The sequence below is a fragment of the Anser anser genome (genome assembly GCF_964211835.1).
Source record: "Anser anser genome assembly, chromosome: 14".
In the NCBI taxonomy this organism is placed as follows: Eukaryota; Metazoa; Chordata; class Aves; order Anseriformes; family Anatidae; genus Anser; species Anser anser.
In genome coordinates this window covers 7176138-7198024 of record NC_139735.1, presented here as the reverse complement: position 1 = coordinate 7198024, position 21887 = coordinate 7176138, and the positions used below count along the sequence as shown (strand labels likewise).

Genomic DNA, 21887 nt, shown 5'->3' with positions numbered 1-21887 from the left:
ATGCTGAAGAGTTTCATACCAGCTATAAAACTCAGTCCAGCCTTTAGATATATGCTGAAGTACCATCTCAAGCAGATGTCCACCTTCAAGTAATAGTTATTAAAGGCCAATAAATAACATACAGTGTAAGACCATCCAGGGCAATATTTGTTCTGGACTCTATGCATGCCCCTACTAACATCTGTGCATGTCTTGTTAAAGAACTTTTGCAGCCAGTAAAACCCCTGACAAGGGCAGAAGGTAAATTTTCTTGATTCAGACACTGAACGTTTAATTCCTAAAACTTTATTTTCAACATTTCCTTTGAATACACTGCATGTAATATTTAGAACTCCTGGCTTCCAGGAGACATTTGTCAAGGCACATTTAGAAGCTTATAATGTCTAAAACATCTGCAGCTGGTTATAATGCATCAGGAAAATAAAGTTGTCTGGCTTCAGTACTGTGCCAGTGTTTGAAGGAAAAAAATAAAATCAAAACCATATGCCTGCTCTTAGGTTATTCTCAAGTGGTCTATATTTTATAAGGGAACTTACCATTAATTTTTAAAGTCCTATGAATTGAATTCTACTAATTGGGCTTCTTTAAAAAGATTTTTTTTAAGAAAAAACTTTAAATTCCCATAACCCAGCTGGCTTTGATACTACAGGTCAAACATCCAAAATCTTACCAGTAAGAGGCAGAAGCTCCAAAAGTTCTCATACAAGTGCCATTCCCAAAATATCTCCCTTCACTTCTCCCCTAGAAACAGGTTCCCTTTTGTTATTGCTTTAGCCAGGATATCAACATTACGGGTGCACAAAATGACATCCCCTCCTGAGTAACTTCCATTGTGGTTTTAAAATTTAAACCATCTCAAATAGTGGTTTACAAAAGGAAACGATAGCAGGGATTTTAACCTAGTGAGAAACCCTGTTCTAACCCAGGTTCTCCATTCCCTCTGAAAGCCACTCAAAGGCAGCAATAAGATTGTTTGCCTGCTCCAAAGGGTCCTGAGCTGTGCAAATCAGTGTGGCCACACAGGCCACCCAGAGAAGCTGTGGATATCCGCAAGTAATATGTGCATATACTACTGCAAGTGGAAATCCTCTGAATAAACACCTAACTTGCGCTTCAGATTGCAGTGAAGTGGTCCAAAACCTACATAAAACTTCCCACTTGCTCACCTTCTCAGCGTCCGTTCTTCTGTTGGTCAGAGGGAGGCAACTGTTCTGCATCTATCTAATCTCAGGGCCTTTTTAAAGTGAGCAGCCCTAAACCTCTTCACTCATGCTGCTCTGGAGGAAGCACCTATCACACCAAGAAAATCTGCAAAATGCTTTCAAGAGCAGAGCAACAATAGGGGAGCAAAGCTTGTGCTAGAAAACCAACTTCTCTAGGTAAGATACTTTACAAAGAAATTATCAAGTACGGTGACAGAAGTGGCTGAACGCAACACTTCAGGTTCATATCTCCTGGGAAACTTAAGATATAATTAAATAGTCCCGTCATACTTTTTCCTTTTAGGAGATAAATGTTCTCAGCCCCACAGATTAATGCGCTCACTCTGCCTTCACTGCATAGCCTCTGACCTCAGTGTGAAGCTCAGAAAGTACCACTCTCCATTCTTCTTTCAGAGCAAGACACTTCAGAATTTGCCTTTGGTTTAAGCACTCAGTAACCACAGTTTCCCAGTGATGCTTTTACTGACTTACTACCTAGCAGGCTTCCCTGTTACTTAACAGTAATAGCACAGCAAATACAGAGACAGTCATCCATTCCCCCGCAGAACCTTTAATAAGGATAGATAATTACATGGCTGTTGGTACACCAGAAGATTGCAAAGGAAATATAAAGAACCGGCTTTTCATTTACTGGGAAAGGAAATATAAAGAACAAAATTAGCTTTTTGTTTATTGGGAAAAAAATATCCAGATGATGCACATGACAACAGAGCTCTTTACAACCATGCACTGGTTTTCAGGCTGGGTTTGTCTGATGTGCTCTTGCAGTCGCCAGCCAAGAGCCGAACATCAGCTTGAAGAGCAGTTTCACAGCTGTTCACAGGTCCCGAAAGAAGCAACACAATTGCCAAGGTTCTGCTTTTGTTTCTTATACCTTATGCAACTTGATAAGACTGAGCAGCCAGAAGTCAAAGGTGAACTGCAGGCTCGGGAAGACCTTCGAACCACCAAGTACTCCTAGCGCCGGCTGAGTAAGGGGAGATTGAATGTCAGCTTCTAGAGCAGTTACCTGCTCTCACCCGGAAAATGCAACTCTGAGGCCTCTAGTTCTACCAAGCTACCTCTAAAATGCAAAGAGCATCAAAATCTATGCAGAACATGGATTTGGAAAGATAGCAGACCTAGAGCTCTCCTGCAAACACACCTTATAAGCAGGGAACTCCGCACTGCCGTTACAGGAATTCACTGCCCTCCAGTACGCAGCCTTTTCTGTAGCAGCCTATGAAGCCTGAATTTCTGCTGACGATCTGTCAGCACCTTCCCTTCAGCACCAAGGGCTGCTTTCAGCCTGTAATTACTTCTCTCTCAGCAGCCTGGCACGAAGTTCAGCACCACACAACAGACAAGGAGCCTGAGCCCGCTCAGCGTGACACAGCCAAGTGTTGCTCGGATCTTGCTTCTGTACTGGGGTTTCTGGATAGAGCTGCTACGACTACTGTCCTGGGAAGGGCCGCTGAATAGTTCAACCCTCCAAAATGCAGAAGAGGCTTGTGGCTTTAGGACACAGAATTTCGTACACAGTTGGTAGGGCCAAGAAAGTTAGACAATACAGCTAGTTGGGATGCACCCTTAAGATTCTAAGACCCTAATTAAAACCCCAAACCAACAGCACAGTCCAACAGAAGCACCCAATCCATGCATACACACATGCCTAGAAGTCACTACATCATTTAGATTCAGGCCTTTAATCATCGCTTATAACAGCACAGACACGCTTCTCAGCCCCCAGGCAGGGACAGACCCAGGACAGCACAACTTGTCTGTACGGGCAAGTCTCGCAAGCACTCGTTACCTTCCCATCACCCAAACAGCGTATTAAACACTTGTAGCACGACAGCTGTGTGGGCTGCCAACAGCTCCACACAATGCAATTTTTCTGTAAAGTACAAAATCTATCATGTATGATCACCCAGTGTTTTAGAAGCAGCCACAGGCTGCGTGAAAAAAAAAAAAAGGAAAACATTTTAAACGGCTGTTAGTCTGTATTTGGCGCTGCCTTAAGTTGACATACCCAGGGATTTTGGGAATGCCCTACAAAGAACACCTGACTTTTTTTTTCCCCCATTACTGCTGAAGGACCGCAGCTACAAGATTACAAAATCCTAAAGAGCTAGTCAATGGCAGCATCAGTTCATGAAAAGGCAAAAATTGCTTTAAGAAAAAAAAAATCATTTATTCGAACTTATCTGTAACCCGCCAGCAGCACAATATCACTTTGTAGCCCGGAATAAGGAGTAGATCAACTTGGAAAGGAATGTGCAGTCAGCTTTCGGAGACTTCTAGAAAATGCCTGGAACATTTTAATAACTTAATTCTGACTTAAAGAAATCTTTAATTAAGACAGCATTTAGAAAGCATTTTCAGAACAATCTGGAATCCCATGGAATGCCTTAAGGCCTCCAAGGAAGCCGCTCTTGCTCGGAGCTGAGTTCAGCCACGACTTAGAGGAGGAAAGCAGCAGCCAGACGTCGCCAGTGCAATCCGAGCCTCACCGTGCAATTTGCCTGTCTGTCATGTCACTGCTTGGCACAAGGATCACCCCGTCTATCCTTTATCACAGTCATTCGATGTTTGCCACTTTTTTTTTCTATAAGGACGTTACCCAAATCACAGTCATTCGGGACTTGACTTACAAGAATTAACTGCCGCTTACTTTTCCTGGCAAGCTGCTGCTAATCCACACTTCTCTAAAAAGCGAGAGAATTAGGTCAAGGCAGCTTAAGTGCTGCTAAAATACGTCGCATAGCACCTTATAGCCACAGCTCAGACAGCACCTCGTCGCCCACAAGCAAGCAGCAAACAACATCGCAGACAAGTCCGGATGGCCAAAGGGTCTTTGTCTGGATGCAAATGAACTTTCCCTTACTCTTTAGGAATGCCTATGCCTCCTGTAAACGTCTGCGTATCAAGCACACACAGTTCCCAAGAGATTACTTTCGAGGAGATTATACTCCGCCGGGGTCCTGTTTTGTAACTTCTTTTAACTATGACCTTCTGAAGTGCAGCAGCTCTCCTCCTCACAACAGGAGCAAAGATGGAGCAGCAAGAGCTGCCACAGAGGGACCCTCTTCTTCCTGGACAGTCCCCAGGTGACAGCCAGTGCTTTGTCAGCTGTTCCTCAGGAGAAAGCTGCCCATCCAACTGACACCACTGCACACTGAACTGCAATGCATCAACACTAACGTTTCCAGTTTCTGCAATATATACAAAAGAAAAGAGCTGTCCTGTTAACGAAAGCAAGAGGACACGTAATCCATCACAACCAAGGCAGCTGCTTTAGCGCAAGCACCTCCCCATCAGCTGGGCACCATCAACCTGCTGTGCCACAGCAGGGTCTCACCTCTGAGCAGGGCGAGAGCATAATTCAGTCACGTGCATTTCAACCATCCACCTTGCTGACTTCACACAGAAAAATTAAGACTGCTCAGGCAATCCCATTAATGCTGATTAATAGTTACGTCAAGCACTGCATCAGGTCCAGGAGATACCAGCTGTCCAGTACTGCAAAACCACCAGCTTTGCTAGAATTAGCGCCAAGCATTTTGCCCAACGCAGCCCATTCTGCCAGCTGGGTTTGGGATAGGATGCTGTCTGAGGGCAAGAGGAGGAAAGGGGCACTTACATCCTCTCCACCTCAAAACCCAGTGCTCCAGGGGTGCGTGCAGTTGAGTTCCCACATCAGCCCGTGCAGCCCCGATGAAGCGGAGGGCAGTCAGCGACCCCCCTGTGGTCAGCAAATACATGACTGGCAAGACCTACACCAGTTCTCTTATTGGACTATTTTGAGCTTGAAAGTAAACCACCACAAAGAGCAAGAATCACTATAGCAACATCTCACTTCAGACTGGGACACAGCTATGCAACAAAAGTGTAAGAGTAACCAGAACAGTTTGACAATCCAGGGAATAACACAATCGTCCTGCCTATCCTTTCACACCCAAACAGATGAATTATGAAGATCTTATGTGCAGAGGTCAAAGGATAAAAAGCTCAGCAGCATTCCCTATAGTCTCTTATTGTCACCTTTCAGAAAGGGCTGGTAAGCAGAAGCCAACAGCAAGGAAGCCAGGGTGACCAAAGCACTAGTATGGCATTACGTGGCAGAGATTCACCTAAACAAACTCTTGACCAACTCCTTCTGAAAATTCTGATTTCTCAAATATTCCAGGGATACTAGCCAGCATTTGTAGCTACTCATTGAGCTACAAAAAAAACCCTTTGGAAAGCTGTTCCACAGTTCCTTTGCTGAAGAGCATTGTTTAATGCTTCTACCATTTTGGCTGCAGATCACAGTAATCACTTGCATACACCCTCTAAGTTGTCCAAGCCATTCTGCAGACTAATAAGGAGGTAGTTTTCATAAACTAAAGCCAAGATTGCTTTGAATCACAAAAGAAACTTAAAACCTGAGGAGCTTCAAGAAACCAGTGGATATCTTTGCGACTGCTGCTTCTCCCTCTCCTTCCCCCCCCCTCCCCCCCCCAAGTATTGTGTGTTAAGATTAAGAACTCCTGGAGGGAGATTTCTTGTTGCACAAGGAGTTTCAATGCATTAGGTACTAAGCAGAACTGCTAGAAGCCACCACCAAATTCATAAGCCCAGACATGCAATTAGGATGCTGGATTACATTTCATTAAAAGAGTACTCTATAACCAAGCAGCTTTCAGGGTCTTCACCGCCAGCCAGCTTCCTCTGAGGATCTGCTGGGAGTTTTTATAGGCTTTAGAAGCTTTGTATGCTGTGATTTCAAACAAGACGCAGGTGCACAAACTCATCTCCTCTAATACCTAATCCTTCTTGCTGACTGTACACAGCACAGAATCGAGGACAGCTTACAGGTACAATGAATGGTGATGTGTTACGCGTTGCTTTCATTTAGGAAACAAGAAGTGAAGCCTAGCTGCATAATCCAGGAGCACCAGACATGCCCAAACTCACATTAAGCTAAATAAGATGGACGAAACCTTTCTTTGGTAATGCTTCCCTCATCCAAAGTGGAAGAGATCGCTAGAATCTATGCACAAATTTACTTTAGCAGTATATCAAGACAATTCTTGAGCAAAATACAGATACCTTAGTTTCAACAAGCTTCCACCAGAAAAGGAAGGATGCCTCACTGCTGATCTTCTGATCAGAGCCATCGCCTTTCCAAAAGATGCTATTTCTGGGAGGAATAGCCACATGTATGCAGAGTTCTGCAAAAATAGGTTGTACCTGCACATAGAGCCAACAGCCCACATGAACTCATTACTGATGAACCCAACTTCAAGGAGCTTGAAAACATTTTGCCGAAGACATGCTCCTACTGTGATGTTGTGACTCGTAAGCTGGTGCTCCTCTTAAATGTTGAAACCTCTAACACCTATAAGGAATTAAAAAGCGATTAAAAACAACAAGGTTTCAAAGTCAGACCCTGTCACAGCTCTGACAAGCTAAGGAAGAAACCAGATCCAGAAATCTCATGTCTGAGATGGAAGATTGAAAGTATAAAGCAATTGCATCAGTCAGAAGACTGGAAATGCCAAAGACCTTTAAACACTGGATTCAGTAACCAGTGAAAGCCCAGCCATCCTTCTCAGGAAGTTGTGGTGTACTTGTGACACAGGATGAAGTCAAATTATTGAAGCTGCTTTTCTTGTACCCGTACCAGCAAACGATCTGATTTTTAAGGCACTTTCTATAGAAAAAAACTTTAGGGAAGGAAAATGAATGTACTTTCAGTTGATGTGACTTTACGAGAAGCATTTTTTCCTTACAGATTTCTGACCAGGCCTCCTATGCACTGCAGAAACACAAATCAATTCTCATGAAGCCATCACTTTTCCCTAATGGACCCAGAGAATTTAATGGTTTTCCTAATCAGCTCAACAGTTACTCAGAAGCAAGAACTTTACAGGAAAAGTAAAAAATAGACCTAAAATACTTGTAAGAGCCTCGGGAGCATGGGCTTCAGGTTTGGGAAGGATCAACTGGTTTCTGAGGATCACTCTCAGCCTAAGTCCTTAAACCCACTTAGGCCAAAATCCACAGGAGGAGTTAGGTACCAAAAGCTCTCACTTTCTAGGGTTTTCAGTTCACTCTGGCATAAACAAAGCGTGCAAGTATCTGTGTTATATAAACCACAGGAGATACAAAGAGCACACACTTATCTAAATGAAGAAATTAAAGGAAGCATACAGAGAAGGGAACAAGCTGTCCACCTCGTTAAACGTGAACTGATTTGCAAGAAAGCACATTAGTTACAAGCAGATAACCCTAAAATAACTATTTCCCTTTCCTACTTTACAAGTAATCTGAACACCACTATGTCTCTTATGTTCAGCCCATTCAGTGTTTCCTACACACAACAATATTCTGCCATTTTATCCTGCAGCACTGGTCCCCCTAATCACTGACATATGCTCCAGCACAAAGCATTTCCTCTGGCATGCTTTAAAAAGAAGCACTGTCACCAGAGCAATGTAAGTGCTGGCAAATACGGTCTGTCAGGTTTTGTTTTCAAGGACTATAAAAATAGACTTCACTGCATAAGGCTTGAAGATTCATACCCTCTAGAAATAATTTTAAAAGAACAAGTTTTAAGATGACTTATTGTTTTCAAATATCCAGAGAGAAAACCCATGGTTTTGTATTTCACTTAACGTTTTCAAGTTAAGCCAATATTCAAAGTTTTCTTACATGACTGACAATTCCCAGCTAATTTACCTGCAAACACCAGTGCTCTCCTCATGTGCATCAATTTACAGCTGCTTCTCAGAAGCTTTTCCATGATGGGCAGCTTGTTGTTATAAAAACATCAGCGCTCTGAACGGCACAACCACAGTACTTGTTTCCAGAGCTTAAGCCTTTCACCTTTAGAAAGCAGTGTTATTTTGTACTGATAACAGCTTTGGCCAAAACGCAAGGAAAAGGATCCTGGCACAGACTGAAGTTTGAGGCACTTTGTTAGCGTGTAATTGGCTTTGCCAAGGACTCTTGTTCTGTAATCAGTTGGCCCAAGTTCATATTTGCAGAACATATGCAACTATGGCAGAAGGAAACCTATTATCTTTTATACACACTCTGCAGCAATCGAAATCAAGGACAACTCAAGTAGCACCTTCACATGTTTCAGATAAGACTTTTCCAATCTTCCACATCCCCATGCACAGAGCGCACAACCTGCATCTGAAGATCAGAAACAATTTGAGGCAGAACAGGGAAATTTCTCCTCAGATCTACGAGACTGCAGTTGGAAGAGAATGGCTATAGATAGCAAATTTAAATTCAGAAGTCCAGCTCTAATATAAGAATTAGTTTAGGTGATAGTGCATATGACATCCTGCTTAGGAGGATACACAGGAAGAAGAGAACTGACTTCTAAAAGTGATTATTTAGGCTTTAACTGAAGTTTTTGTGTGCAAAAACCATGTTACGCTGCACGTAGCAGCAGCACCATTTCTTTTTAGATTGAGACAGCACAAGGCAGCAGCAGAGACTGTACACACATCTGGCAGGATGACTGAGGGCGTTCTAAACTCCATCTTAGAGTCCAGCAGCAATGCTCTCCCCAACACACACCTGCTGAGAGAGACTATGAGAAAAGATAAGAGAAACTTTGGCTTACATGGGCCAGCAAAATACTGATGTTCAAATAGGACAACAGTCCTGTCACGAGACAATAAGGGAAAAGCTCCTCTGGATCTATTACCAAGGACAGAAAAAAAAAAATAAAATCAAGAGACCAATGCCTATCCCGTCAGAGCAGTGGCAGAAATCTGTGGACTGAAATAGAAGATGGATTTCATAGTAGAATTGGGGTTGCTGCTTTTAAACTCAATTACAGGAACAGTAAATATTTGATATTCTTCCTCATAATGTTTTAAAACATCTGTTTTATAAGCAACAATGATAAAAGCCATCACAAAAAAAATGGTTCCTCTAGCAGTATTTGAGCAAAGAAGCCTTTAATTCTTATATGAAATTCAGTCCGGGACATTTTGATAAATCTTGACTAATTGGAAGGGTGGAGATGCAGCTTTTGCACATTCTAACTGCACTACAGGAAGAATTGGCCAAATTTCAATACAAAGATGTCAAAGTTGTATTTTTAACTACAGTGTATATGCTCCGTGAAGCACAGCACACAATTCTCCTCTCCTGCTTCTCTCCAAAGGAGTTCTACAGCACCCCTAATTTAACAGATCCTTCCGCAAAGTGCAACTGACAAATGCAATTGATGCAAATTCTGTAAACACTGGAGTTCAGATAAACTGATAGTGTCTTGGTATAGAACTGAGCCCTATGCACCTACACTTTCAGCACGGCATCACATGCTTCCACTTCACTAGCACCTTTTTCTGTAGCTGGAACTGCCCATGCTGGAAGTCAGCTGTTTTATCCAAGTTCTGTTTATTCCTCAGTGCATCCTAAATTAAACATAATTGGTTTGAATGATTAAAGGAAGAGGGAAGAGATATACACATGGCAATTACTGGGACAATTTACTCCTTAAAGGCTGACCTCCCCTCCACTTTTCCAGAGTAGCAGCAGCAGTAGGAAAATGGTAGCAAAGAATGATTTTGGTAGTCTTCTGGTCTCTCTCTATACAAATACATTTCTGCATTGAAAACAGGTCTTCCAATACTTTGCAGATGTTTTTACAGTTTAATTCCATGCCCTCGGTCCCAGGCAAACAAAACAAATTTGAGGAGTCTCATTCTAAACAGTTTAATTGTGCCAACATAGCTTCTTTGCCACTGTGAAGGAGACCTGTGAACAGATGCTGCTTTTTTGAAGTGAGATTTTTTTTTTTGCAGGCAAAATCAATTCCTTGAAACAGATTCCAAAACATCACAAAAAACATTAGACAGCATCTAAAACTAATTTTTTGTTGTTGCTGTTTCCATCATAGCAAGCTGCAGCCTAAGAATACGAGAAAAGCAGCAGTTCAGAGTGTATTTTTGGCTAAGCAAAACTAACATATGCACAAGTGAGAAAAGGGTTAGTCCTTATTACTTGGCTAACACACACTAAACCCTGACAACTGATCACGTGCAAGATAAATGAAAAGACAGAAGATAATCAGCGTTCACTTCTTTTTGAGATACTGAATAATCTTTAGTAGTATTTAATATGAACTGGCAGTCTGGATAAATTTAAGTGACCTTCTGTAACGTTACAGCAAGTAACTCACTTGCCTAATTGAAGCCCTTTCCAGAGTTACACCTGTGTTTACCTACCTTTGGGGGTTCTGATTTTCTTTAGTGAAGGAATATATTTTTGCTTTTACTTATCTGAGTTGAAAGTACAGTTTCTAAAGAGAACCACTATCAAGGAAGCAGAGTTGAGATTAAAGTCAGTCTGAGCAGAAGTGAAGGAACTGCTCTTTCTTAAAAAAAAAAAGAACAAATAATCTTATACATAACCAGGTCTGGCATCCCATATTTTTGTATCATACCCTAGATCAAAGTCGCTAAGACTCTTATTTTTCAAAGGAGCATCACACCCTAAGACACCTTTGAAAACTTTAGTCTAAACATTAAGAACACTCGCACAGTTTCACCTGTTTTATTCATTAAGCAACAGCTCATGCTTACTAGTCTCTGTGAAATTTTTTTCTTAGAAGTTCATCTAAAGACTAAAATGTTAGGTATGCTCAAGAAAGAACAAATTACCTCTTCTCCATCATGGAGAAAAATTGTTTTGTTGCTAGTGTCATGAACTGGATAAAAGTAACCTCCCAAATGACTTTGAACACAAGTAACCTATGCAAAGACAAGCCTATACAATCTTCTACTTTGGAAAAACAAGACAGGCTATTAGAGATTTTAAACGTTAGATCTTCTTATGTAAACATAAGCAAAGATGGAGGAAATGACTTACCCTTGAAAAGTCACCTTAGTTTGCACATACAATTGCAAGCAAAGGATTTCAGGCGTTGGAGATAAAGCAGAGCAGAACCCTTTCTAACAACCCAACCCTGTAAAAATAATTGCTCAACAGGGCGGAAGCAAAGCAGCTCTACCCACGAGAGAGACAGCTAACAGTGCTTCCAGATAAGATCCCAAGTCCTAAATCACAGTGAGGCTTTGACCAAAGGAAAATCACAGAATCACAGAATCATCTAGGCTGGAAGAGACCTCCAGGATCACCCAGTCCAACCTCTGACCTAACACTAACAAGTCCTCCACTAAACCATATCACTAAGCTCTACATCTAAACGTCTTTTAAAGACCTCCAGGCATGGTGACTCCACCACCTCCCTGGGCAGCCCATTCCAATGCTGCACAACCCTTTCGGTAAAGAAGTTCTTCCTAACATCCAACCTAAACCTCCCCTGGCGCAACTTTAGCCCATTCCCCCTCGTCCTGTCACCAGGCACGTGGGAGAATAGACCAACCCCCACCTCTCTACAGCCTCCGTTAAGGTACCTGTAGAGAGCGATAAGGTCGCCCCTGAGCCTCCTCTTCTCCAGGCTGAACAACCCCAGCTCCCTCAGCCGCTCCTCGTAAGACTTGTTCTCCAGACCCCTCACCAGCTTGGTCGCCCTTCTCTGGACTCTCTCGAGCACGTCCATGTCCTTCTTGTAGCGAGGGGCCCAAAACTGAACACAGTACTCGAGGTGCGGCCTCACCAGGGCCGAGTACAGGGGCACAATCACCTCCCTCGACCTGCTGGCCACACTGCTTCTTATGCAGGCCAGGATGCTGTTGGCCTTCTTGGCCACCTGAGCACACTGCTGGCTCATATTCAGCTGCCTATCAACCAGTACTCCCAGGTCCTTTCTCTGCCATTCTCCTTCAAAGAATTTGGGTAAAGAGTAGTCATATACAGATGTAGATTTTATTTATCCAGAACGTTCTTGCAGGAGACAGACTAATTAATTATCAGTTTGCAATTCCTTTATTTTTATTACTGAATAGAAGTTCTACGGCAGAAAGAGTTCATGCAAGGTTAAGATGGAAGTTCTAATATTTGTACCTGAAAAAAAACACTCTTCACCATTCCTTTGAAATTTAACACCCTGGCTGGTCATTATTTCAATACATTTTAAAAAAATACACTGCAATGCTTTTTGGGATTTTGGCTTGAGCGGTCACTTTGCGAACCCGCAACCACACAGAATAGACAGTTTTGTATTCAAAAGCTACATCAGGGGAACGTGTCAAGTCACTGCTACATCAGCTGAGCATGACATACATGCAAGAAACACACATCAGTGCTGAGGGGAGCAGCTCTGAACACAAATCAGTGACCTCACTGCAGAGGCAGTGCTCAGCGTAACGGGAAAGGATGCCAGCATCCACCGCCTTGAGACGATTTTTTTAGAAGTTACTTTCTGCTACTTCTTGTGCTAATTGGAGAGAAAAAAAGTATTGCAGCTGAAAGATTAATACGAGGCTGAGACTGGAAGACACAGTCACTGAATAAACACTGAGCAAACTTAAAGGGTGGGTGCTGCTCTGCATTCAAGTCTCGGCTGACTCCATTTTCCTTCCCTTTATTTTGTATTTCTTGCCAAGGGAAGAGTCACAATATTCACGCTTTTTACACCAGCTCTCTTGCAATGGGTTTTCCATTTGAGACCCTCACTATGGTTTAACTGTTTGTCATTTTAATTTGACTCAACAATAAAGGAAATCAAAGGCTACAGAAATACAAGCCACGTTTTGCAGAGTACGAATTTCAAGCCCATCAGCTACCATTTAGTAGCTGCCTCTAAGTAGGCTCTCGCTCACAGTAGTTGTAAGACATCTGAGAGCACCTAGACAACAGGAGACATCATCCCAGCAACACGTTCATGTGCTCGTGTCATGATTTCCAAGAGACAAAAGCCTGATGAACACCACCAGCCTTCGGTACAGCGAAGGGGAACCTAGTTTGCCTTAAGATGCCTGTAGAGAGTTGTAGCAAAACCCAAAGAAGTCAGGCCTTAAAAATGAATTCAATGATATTTTAAGCTTTCTGAATACGCCAGTGATGGACGCTAATGGCTGTAGCTGGTAGTTTGTGCTTCCAAGAAAGCGACAGGAAGAATAAATAACTTTTCTCTTGTGAGCTACAGAAAATGTCATCGACCTGAAAAAGGTAACTTAGTGAAGCGGGAAGGCACAAAATAGCATCAGAGGGAACTCCACGAGTGGGGTAGCTGAAAGAGTTCGGTTCCAATAAAATCAGCAGCTTTTCCACTAAAACAAGTTTCTTCCCTGAGTATTGGCAAGACTGGAGCGCTGCTTACGCTCCGCTGTAGCTGTGGTTGAAAAGCCTTAATTATAGATATATGCTCTAGAGAGCTCTCTTTTAACCCTGGAGCTAAGATTAGAGAAAATGAAGCAACTGCAAAAGGGCAGGGAAAAGAGCTAATTATTTAGAAAGAAAAGCAGATTTAAGGACCAAGATGTGGTAGACCTCCCTTCTTTGAAGCTGCAATTTAAAGCTTTATCACGTTTATGAACAATAAGCAGAACTGTCAAGTGACATATTTCTGATATTTTCGGGGGCACGCAGGACTTGGATGCAGAGCTGCCAGCAGATCTCAGGCTCAGCAGAGGTTACTCCACTACCCATGCATTTGGGAAGGAGGGGCAGCCTGTTAACTGCACTACACATCGATTTACTTATCTGTAGCTTTCTGCAATCGTGGCCAGACCCTTTAAATCTGCTAACAAAAGAGGCACAGTCTGACACGTCAGCCATAATTTGATATCCAGTGCTACTTATGTTCGTAACAAAGCCGTGTAGATAAACACTCCCATCCTTGTTACCTATCCATTATCCAGGCAAGGTAACACAAAATGCAGCAAATAACACCACGGTGTCAGTTACACTGACAGAAGAGATACCATTACCACCGAGGGGTTATGCTTCAAGTTGAATAAAGCAGGACTAGTAACACTTCTAGCTCCCTGGATTGTTAAAAGGCATGAGCAGCGTGCCAGACCTGAAAGTAAAACCACAAGGAAACTCTTACAGGAGACAATGAAAAGCTTGAAAGTTTTTTTCATGACAAACAACAAAAAAATATAAAAACAAAGGAGGGGGGAGGCACCTGCTAGGGATTAGGGAATAGAGCATCACTGTTATACACTTGAAAGCTACTTGAGCATCAGGACTTGTTCAGGAGTCTGAAATCAGATAAACAGATTCATGCTTTCCGTTCACTGCTAAAAAACATTGACAGTTATCGGTTTTGCAAACAAACTGGGATCTGAAGTCAAGTCAGAGTTTCTCTTATAGCTCTCCCTAGAAGCAGAGGACTCCCAGGCCAAGCTGCACATTACCATCCCGGTATATGCCACCAGATTTTTCCAGTTTTCAATCCATTCAGCTATGGAAAAATTCCTTTCCAATTTTCCAGTAAAGATGATCCAGAAGAAAATGTGCACATGCATTCCAGTCACTTAACTTTAAAGCACCTCTCTGCTATTCTTCAAGGATTTCATATGCACCAAGTTACTGCAGCCACCTCTGTCCCTGTGTCTGCACAGTATCATGCAATATTTATGTTATCAAACTATTTAAAGCTGCACAACTGACTGAGGTCGCTCTACAGAGATAACACGGAAAACATGAGGCATGACGGACCCTGGAGAGAGGCAAAGTCCTCTGATGGTAAATACCACAGCAGCTTTGCTCTCACACACATTTCTGCCACCCTGAAGCACACTGCCATAAAACTGGGCACACTACTTGCTGGTTGGGGTGCACTCCGTAAAAGCCTACAAACGACAGCTCTGCTGTACTCAGCACGACACCGAGCTAGCACGTAGGAACACCTGCTTTCACAGGAGCTCCAAATGCATTTCTGCAGCACAAGGTGGTTTTTTTTTCCCCCCAGTGATATTTCAAGCACAGAGAGCAATACCTCCTACCAACTCCTAACTCCCCCCAGCAGCTCCGCACTTTTCAGGGGGAGCCCGAGGGCTACCTGCCCGTGCCGCCTGGGTCAGGACAGGGCTGCAGAGACACGAGCAGTGCACAGGGTTGCTCTTACACCAGGATAACAGCTTCCTCCGTGTTAACCCAGACCTGCTCCTACATGACGCAAGCGAGGTTACAGGTGGCTCCCCAGGGAAGCAAACAAGAGTGACAGCAAGGTTAACGGCTGCTCCTTATCTTTTTATAGCAATGACTGCAATTGTATTTAAATCGGGAGTGGAAGGTAGCACTATGTTACTCAAGGTCTGCTAGAAAGCATTTTTGCCTGACTTCAACACATTGCTGGTAGTCAGAAGCTTCCCATTATTTTCTCAGCCCATTTGGTCAAATGCACAGCGGTTACCTGACAGGGTATTTGTAAGGGCAGTTGCTCAAAAATCTCGCTGTATCACCATCCGATCCCCATTCATATGGGAAAAACAAACAGCTCTGCTGTTCTGTATGATTACAGTTTTCACTGGTGACCTACAAAGCAGTTGGGGTGTCAGGAGCCAGAAAGTTTTCTTGCCACAATTTTCCTTCAAGTACAGGAATTACGCACCACAGCTTTTAAGAGCTTCGGACAGAGCACATCTGAACAGCTAGCCATGGCATGGCTGGGCTGGTAACAGCATGTGCTCCACGAGAGGAGAACCCCAGCAAAACAGCAAACGTAATACACCTTTCATCTTCATGTAGCGTAGGAGCTAGAGCACAGCCTGTTTGTGCTCTCAGCTCCGTGTTACCATCACAGGTAAGACCACCAATTAAGGAGTAACAAGACTTCACGGCTGCAAGACAGGTTAGCCGCTTCATGTGCTCCAAACCCTTGTTCTCCTTCCTTTGGAGAAGGAAACAGGGCTTTCACTTCAGCTTGCTTTGCAGTACCACACGTAACTAGTCCAGGAGAAACTGCTCATTTTGCAGCTGCACCAAAATAATGAACTTTACAGTAGCCTGTACTAGAAATCAGGCATAAAAAAGTGCTTTTTATCTCGAGCACCTGCACTTCAGCTCTCAGTTGTCAACTGTTTTACTCTGTGCTTATCAAAATAAGGTTTCCAAAGTTTGCCTCTGTATCAGCGGACAAGCAACCAGCAAACAGAAGGGATAACACAGCCGTCCCGCAGAGGGCAGAGAGCCGCCAGGCAGCGAGGTCTATGGCACGACCAGTTTAGCTGCCAAAGACATCAGCACAGGAAGCACGACGAGTTGGCTTTCTATTCACCTCTGGCTGGCAGAGAGCAGGACGGTTTTCCTCTCCCTCTCCCCAAGCCCTCGGGAAGCCTTGGCAGCAGGGGAAGCCTGCTAAGCCACCCCCTTCCCGGCCAGCGCTTGCCAGCCGCGACGTGAAGCTGACAATCGGTGACAGTTTCATTGCTGCCCTGAGGCCGGGATGGCAAAGCCGATCATCTTCCTCTGCTGAAGACGATGTGAGCAGCAGCAGCAGCCGGGCAGGCAGCACCGCGCTGCTCCCCACCCAGCCCCTAACAGGGCTGCTTTTTCAGCAATACAGCCTGGATGCTTTAAGCCTAATTGCAAGAAAGCCAAAGTTTACAACCCCAAATTGCCCAAGGGCTGCATTCTCGCAAAGCCTTTTTCAATCCCATTTGCAGCTCGTGTCTCCTTGCGGAGCCAGGAGCAGCCAGGTACAGCTGGCAGCAGAGGGCACCACACCATCAGCTATGTGATTTATACACGTCCATCATGCTCGCGAGTGAATTTATAGAACACAAATTACTATTACAACAAGCTACAGGATGACTTTATAAAGCATGCATCAAATCAAATGAAATGCGTAAAATGAAAGGCTGCTAATTTGCTCCAATGTTTTTATCCAGCAATTCAGAGAAGGAGATGTTCAAGCTTAATCTCTCCCAGAGTTCAAATGCCCCATTCCCCTAGCAGGGCACATCACACAGATCTCCTGCCCGACCAGACAGGTAGAGAGCAGCATATCTGCAGAGGATTAGAAACCACGTAAATACTCGCATTAGCCCAAGCATAAACCGCCAGCCCACAGCCCACCTCATCTGTGGTTTTGCACACTGCAGGACCACACATCAAACGTTTCAGCTGACGATGCCCAGCAGCCTCTGAGGCAGACAGCGGGGATTGGAGACAGAAGGAACAGGCTGAATTTCTCTTGCAGTCCCCCACACCTACAGATCATATGTTTTTACCTATCGAATACTTGTTAAAAAAGATGAAATTACACCGAAGTCAATCTGCGCTATGTGAGCACGCCAATATACACATACTGCCATTTTTTCTCATCAGCATAAGCTACTAAGCTAATACTTCTGTTGTCAGCAGAAACATTTTAGCACCTTGATCCTATCATCCCTATTGAAAGCCAACACACCTGCCAAAGCTGTTACAAGGCTCATGAATAAAGGACTTGCTAGTCCATATCATCCAATGAGCAACTGTAAATACATAATGATAAAGGAAATTTCCTCACATGCAGGTGTAGTACAAAGAAACTCAATGAATTGGCTTTCCTAATGACATCTCTAGCAGGACTTTAATGACTCGAGGCCATCTCCTCTCCCCAGGGATGGAGAGCCAGCCAGCAGAGCTCCAGAAGAAGAAACCCGACAGCAGAAGGATGGAAGAACACCAACCTAACCCCAGTATTAACGCAATGCATTCTTTTCAGGCACCGTGTTTCCCCTCAACATGTAAATACAGAAGCAATTAGCCACCTAGGCACTTCTGCAGAAACAACTTAGCATAATCTTTCCTAGGATACATTTACATGGCTTCTGATTGCTTAATTTCTGACGTGTTTGTTTCAGCCACTAGAAAGATTAAATGAAGTAAAATAGCGTGCACTGATACGTTGCCATTTTGAAGGTAACAAGCCGTGCAAGGCACACTGCTACACAAACTCCTGGCACAATTTAAAAAGTTTTCATACTGAAACTGTATATTCTAAGCAGTGCTTTTTTATCATTTTAATCCAACTGTTTCTTAAAACTTTTCTGCCCTTTTGCTGTTACTGTGAAAGATAAAAACTACCGAACAGCAGACACTAAGCAAAACAATGAGCACGGACAGAGATTTCATTGGAAAGCTCATTTCTGTATCACACCTGATACGTCTTCATTCGAAGATTAGCTTGTGCAAGTAGGCAAATTAAAGCCAGAAAGAAAAAAATATTTCCTGACTGCTATGTACATCATTCTTTTAATGATACAGCCTCCTGTGGTCTTAAACTAGAGTACTGGTGTTAAGAAGTCAGATTCTCTGTATAGCTTCGTGAACGAGCAGACAAACAGTAAATTCACCTACAAGCTGGAAGTTGATCAGGGAGTACCAAAACCGTGAGTATTTGTCAGGACCACGGGAGAGAGACAGGAACCATCAGAACTGCGGACACCCAACAGACAAACTCTCTGCAGTCAGCTGGCAGATAACTCTATGACAACAGTTAAAAAAAAAAAAAGAAAATTATCTTCATTCTGCATCATCTGAAAATATTTTTACCAAGACAGCCAGCTGTCCTTCAGGGTATGTTTTCCCTTGCTCAGTGTAACACAAGCTATCATTTCAGGGCCTGATCCTTCAAAAATATATGCATGTGATACACGTATATCTTTACTGCCAGCCCCACTGCAACCCATAGTTCCCCATTAATTAGACAGGAAGGTTGAGCCTTCAGCCTAAGACCCAGCAACTCCGATTTACACAAAAGCAGAGAGCTTTTATTTCAAGTTCTCCTATAATCGGCACAGACATTTCCTGCCCAGCTCACCACACACCCAAAACAGTAGATTTCAGTTTATTGACAGCCATCATGCTTCTAACAGACATAGCATAAAGAAAAATAGGATGAACGCTCTGTATAACAAGCAACATGTCATTTCTTAATTCCGAGAAGACAACACACTGAAACCAGCAGTGACGCACTGCACCGTACAAACAGCCTGGCCTACAGCTGCTTCGACCCAAGGCCCGCAGCACAGGGATGATTTTGAAAGATGAAAAATAAAAAGTCAGCTTGTTATTGTATTTTCAGCCCTGGTAGATTTAACCAGCGTTAACTGCTACCTCCAGCAAGGACCTCTGAAGCCTAAGAATAATTACCGCCTTCCTCCTTCACAACCTCTAGAAGAGGCATGATTTTACACTGGTCTTCATTTCGCCGTACTACGTGAAGCTGTGCAGCAGTGGCCTACAGGGCTTAATTTTGTCAGTCATGCAAAATAGATCGCCCGCATGCAACAGAAATACAAGCATAAGGCAGTAACATCAGGAACTGCGGGCACACAAGGATCACTGGGAATTAAAAGGATTTCTGGGCAGGTCTGGGGTCTGCTACACAATCCCATGTTAAGGCAGGTACCGACTGACCTGTTTTATTCTTCCCCTATCAGCATGGTATATCATGGTTATGTCTGGGCTTACCCGAAATGCTTGAATTTGAAAAACGTTTCTGCTGGGAAGGAAGAGCTCAACCTCAGCACCTCGTTCCTGGAGCCTCCTCGCTCCCTGAGCAGAAATTGCCACACTAAGTTTCTCCACCTTTACGGTGCAGTCGTAATGGCAAGTCTCCGAGGAGGGGAAGATTGAGACAACTAAGAGTTTTAAGTGGTTTTGAACACGGAGCTGAACCGATAGTTACACACTGACATTTCAGGCTTTCAAGCCCCAATCATTCGTAATGGTACAAAGCCAAACCAAGGATGGGATAAAGCAATTACAGAGCCAAAAGTAAATGCAGCTAAACTGAGCTTACAAACGTCTAATCCGGGTGATCTAGCATTCCTGTCTCTCGCATTAAGCAGAGGGGTTTGCCTCTTAAGTTGCCTGTTACTACCCCAGAGGGACGAGCAAGGAGCACAGTTGTCTGCTGCAATACCACCAAGCAGCAGGTACCCAGCAGGTGTCCCCCGCCCCGATGGGAACAGCTACGTGCTCTTCTTTCCCTGGAGGAGGATAAGGGCACAGGCATCGCCCTCACGCTCCACCCGGTGCTTTCTGCAAGCCCTTGCCACAAGGTCCGTAGGGACCCTGAAGTAACCAGTGATGCGCGTTCCCCGTACCTTTCCAAGACAGGTGAAGAGAGATGGAGCAGAAGGGACGCCCTTGGGAGATACAATTACTATTCCTTCCATTGCAAGGAGGGGGCAAACTTCCCTTCCTTACTCCTTAGGGCAAAGATCCTGCTTTATTCCCTTACCAAGCCCGCCAGAAAGGCAAGCAGACCTCCGGATCCATAAGCTGCCAAGAAAGTACTCGCCTTCCACCTCCGACCCATCCCCTACACGAGCCCCTTCTCTCCTCAGCTTACGTCAAGACAGCTGCTCCCATTTCTCACGGGAGCCGCGCTCGGCTCCCTCCCTGCAGGCAGCCTCCCCAGGCGGGCAGCCTCCCTGCTGCCACAGCCTCCCGGGGGACTGCCTCCCCCCAGGTCCGCACCTCCCATCCCCGCTGCTGTGGGGCTGCTGCTCCCCTTCCCCGTGTACAGAGAGGCCGGGTGAGACACCCCCCCCCCAGGCACTGAGATACGGGCGGGGGTCCTCAAGAGCTCAGCCCCCTCCTCCAGGCATGCACGAAGAGAACACAGCACACAGCGCAGCTGAGCTCTGCCCCCCCACCCACTGCAGCCCCACACTGCTGGGCACTCCCTACACGCACAGCACCCCCCATACACCCAGGACCCCCTCCCCAGCACCCCACACACATCCAGAATCACCCCTAGGACCCCCCCGGCAGCCCCATACACACTCCCAGGATCCCACCAGCACCCCCCAGAACCCCCCGCCGAGCCCCTCACACACTCCCAGTACCCCCCCATCTCCCCCCATAGACTCCCAGTACCCCCTAGCACCCCCTACACTCCCAGTACCCCCCCCAGAACCCCCTCACTCACTCCCAGTACCCCCCCCAGTAGCCCCGACACTCTCCCAGGAGCCCCCCAGGACCCCTCACACTCCCAGTAACCCCCCAGCAGCCCTCCCCCCCACTCCCAGTACCCTCCCAGTATCCTCCCAGTTCCCCTCCCACTCCCAGCGCCCCCCCATTACCCCCCCCTCCCACTACCCCCCCCCCCACACACTCCCAGTACCCCTCCCTCACTCACCGCCTCTTCTCCAGCCCCCACCTCCACCACCGCCGCCGCCACCCCTTGCCCGGCGGCCGCCCCCCCGCCGCCGTCCGGCTGCCGCTCTCGGTACAGGGACCAGAGCCCCACGTTGGGCAAGAAGACGAGGGCGGCGAGCGCCAGCCCCACCGCCTGCAGCAGCCGCTTCTGCTTCCGCCGCATGGGAGCCGCGGGGAGAAGGACGGCGGCGAGGAGGAGGAGGAGGAGGAGGAGGAGGAGGAGGAGCAGGAGCAGGAGCAGGAGCAGCAGCAGGAGCAGCAGCAGCAGCGGACGAAGCCGAGCAGGGGGCGCGGAGCCGCCCCCGCCCCGCCGGAGCCCAACTTGCCCCGCGCGCGGCAGCGCCAACTCCGGCACTTCCGCTCCGCTCCGCGCGGGGGCGGGGCCTCGCCGGGACACGCCCACAAAGGCCGGAGTGGGCGGGGCTTCCACAGGCCACGCCCCCCTCCCCTCCCCTGCCCCTCCCTGCGGCCCGCGCGCTAATTGCGGGGGGCGCCCCGACGCGATTAGCGCCCTGCGGGGAACCGCAGGGTTAATTAAGCTGCCTTCTACCGGCCCGTAAACTGCATGGGTCGGCTCGGCACGTGTTCTTTTTTTTTAAACCTTTTATTTTTTTTTTAATTTATTTTTATCATTTTTTTATTTTAAATGCACCA

The 21887-nt window shown here is 45.4% G+C and overlaps 1 protein-coding gene across 2 annotated transcripts in view; it reads right to left on the bottom strand.

The window, feature by feature from the left end:
- GALNT10 (polypeptide N-acetylgalactosaminyltransferase 10) overlaps window positions 1-21616 on the bottom strand; it is an 87661-nt gene extending 66045 nt beyond the window's left edge. Inside the window, exon 1 of one of the 2 annotated variants that reach the window (XM_083798613.1) lies at window positions 21214-21616. In XM_083798613.1, the coding sequence (XP_083654739.1) occupies window positions 21214-21396 (183 nt within the window). In that variant the 5' untranslated portion in view covers window positions 21397-21616. The remainder of the gene's footprint in view (window positions 1-21213) is intronic. The other variant, XM_083798614.1, reaches the window with a different exon arrangement.
- Window positions 21617-21887: the final 271 nt, after the last annotated feature.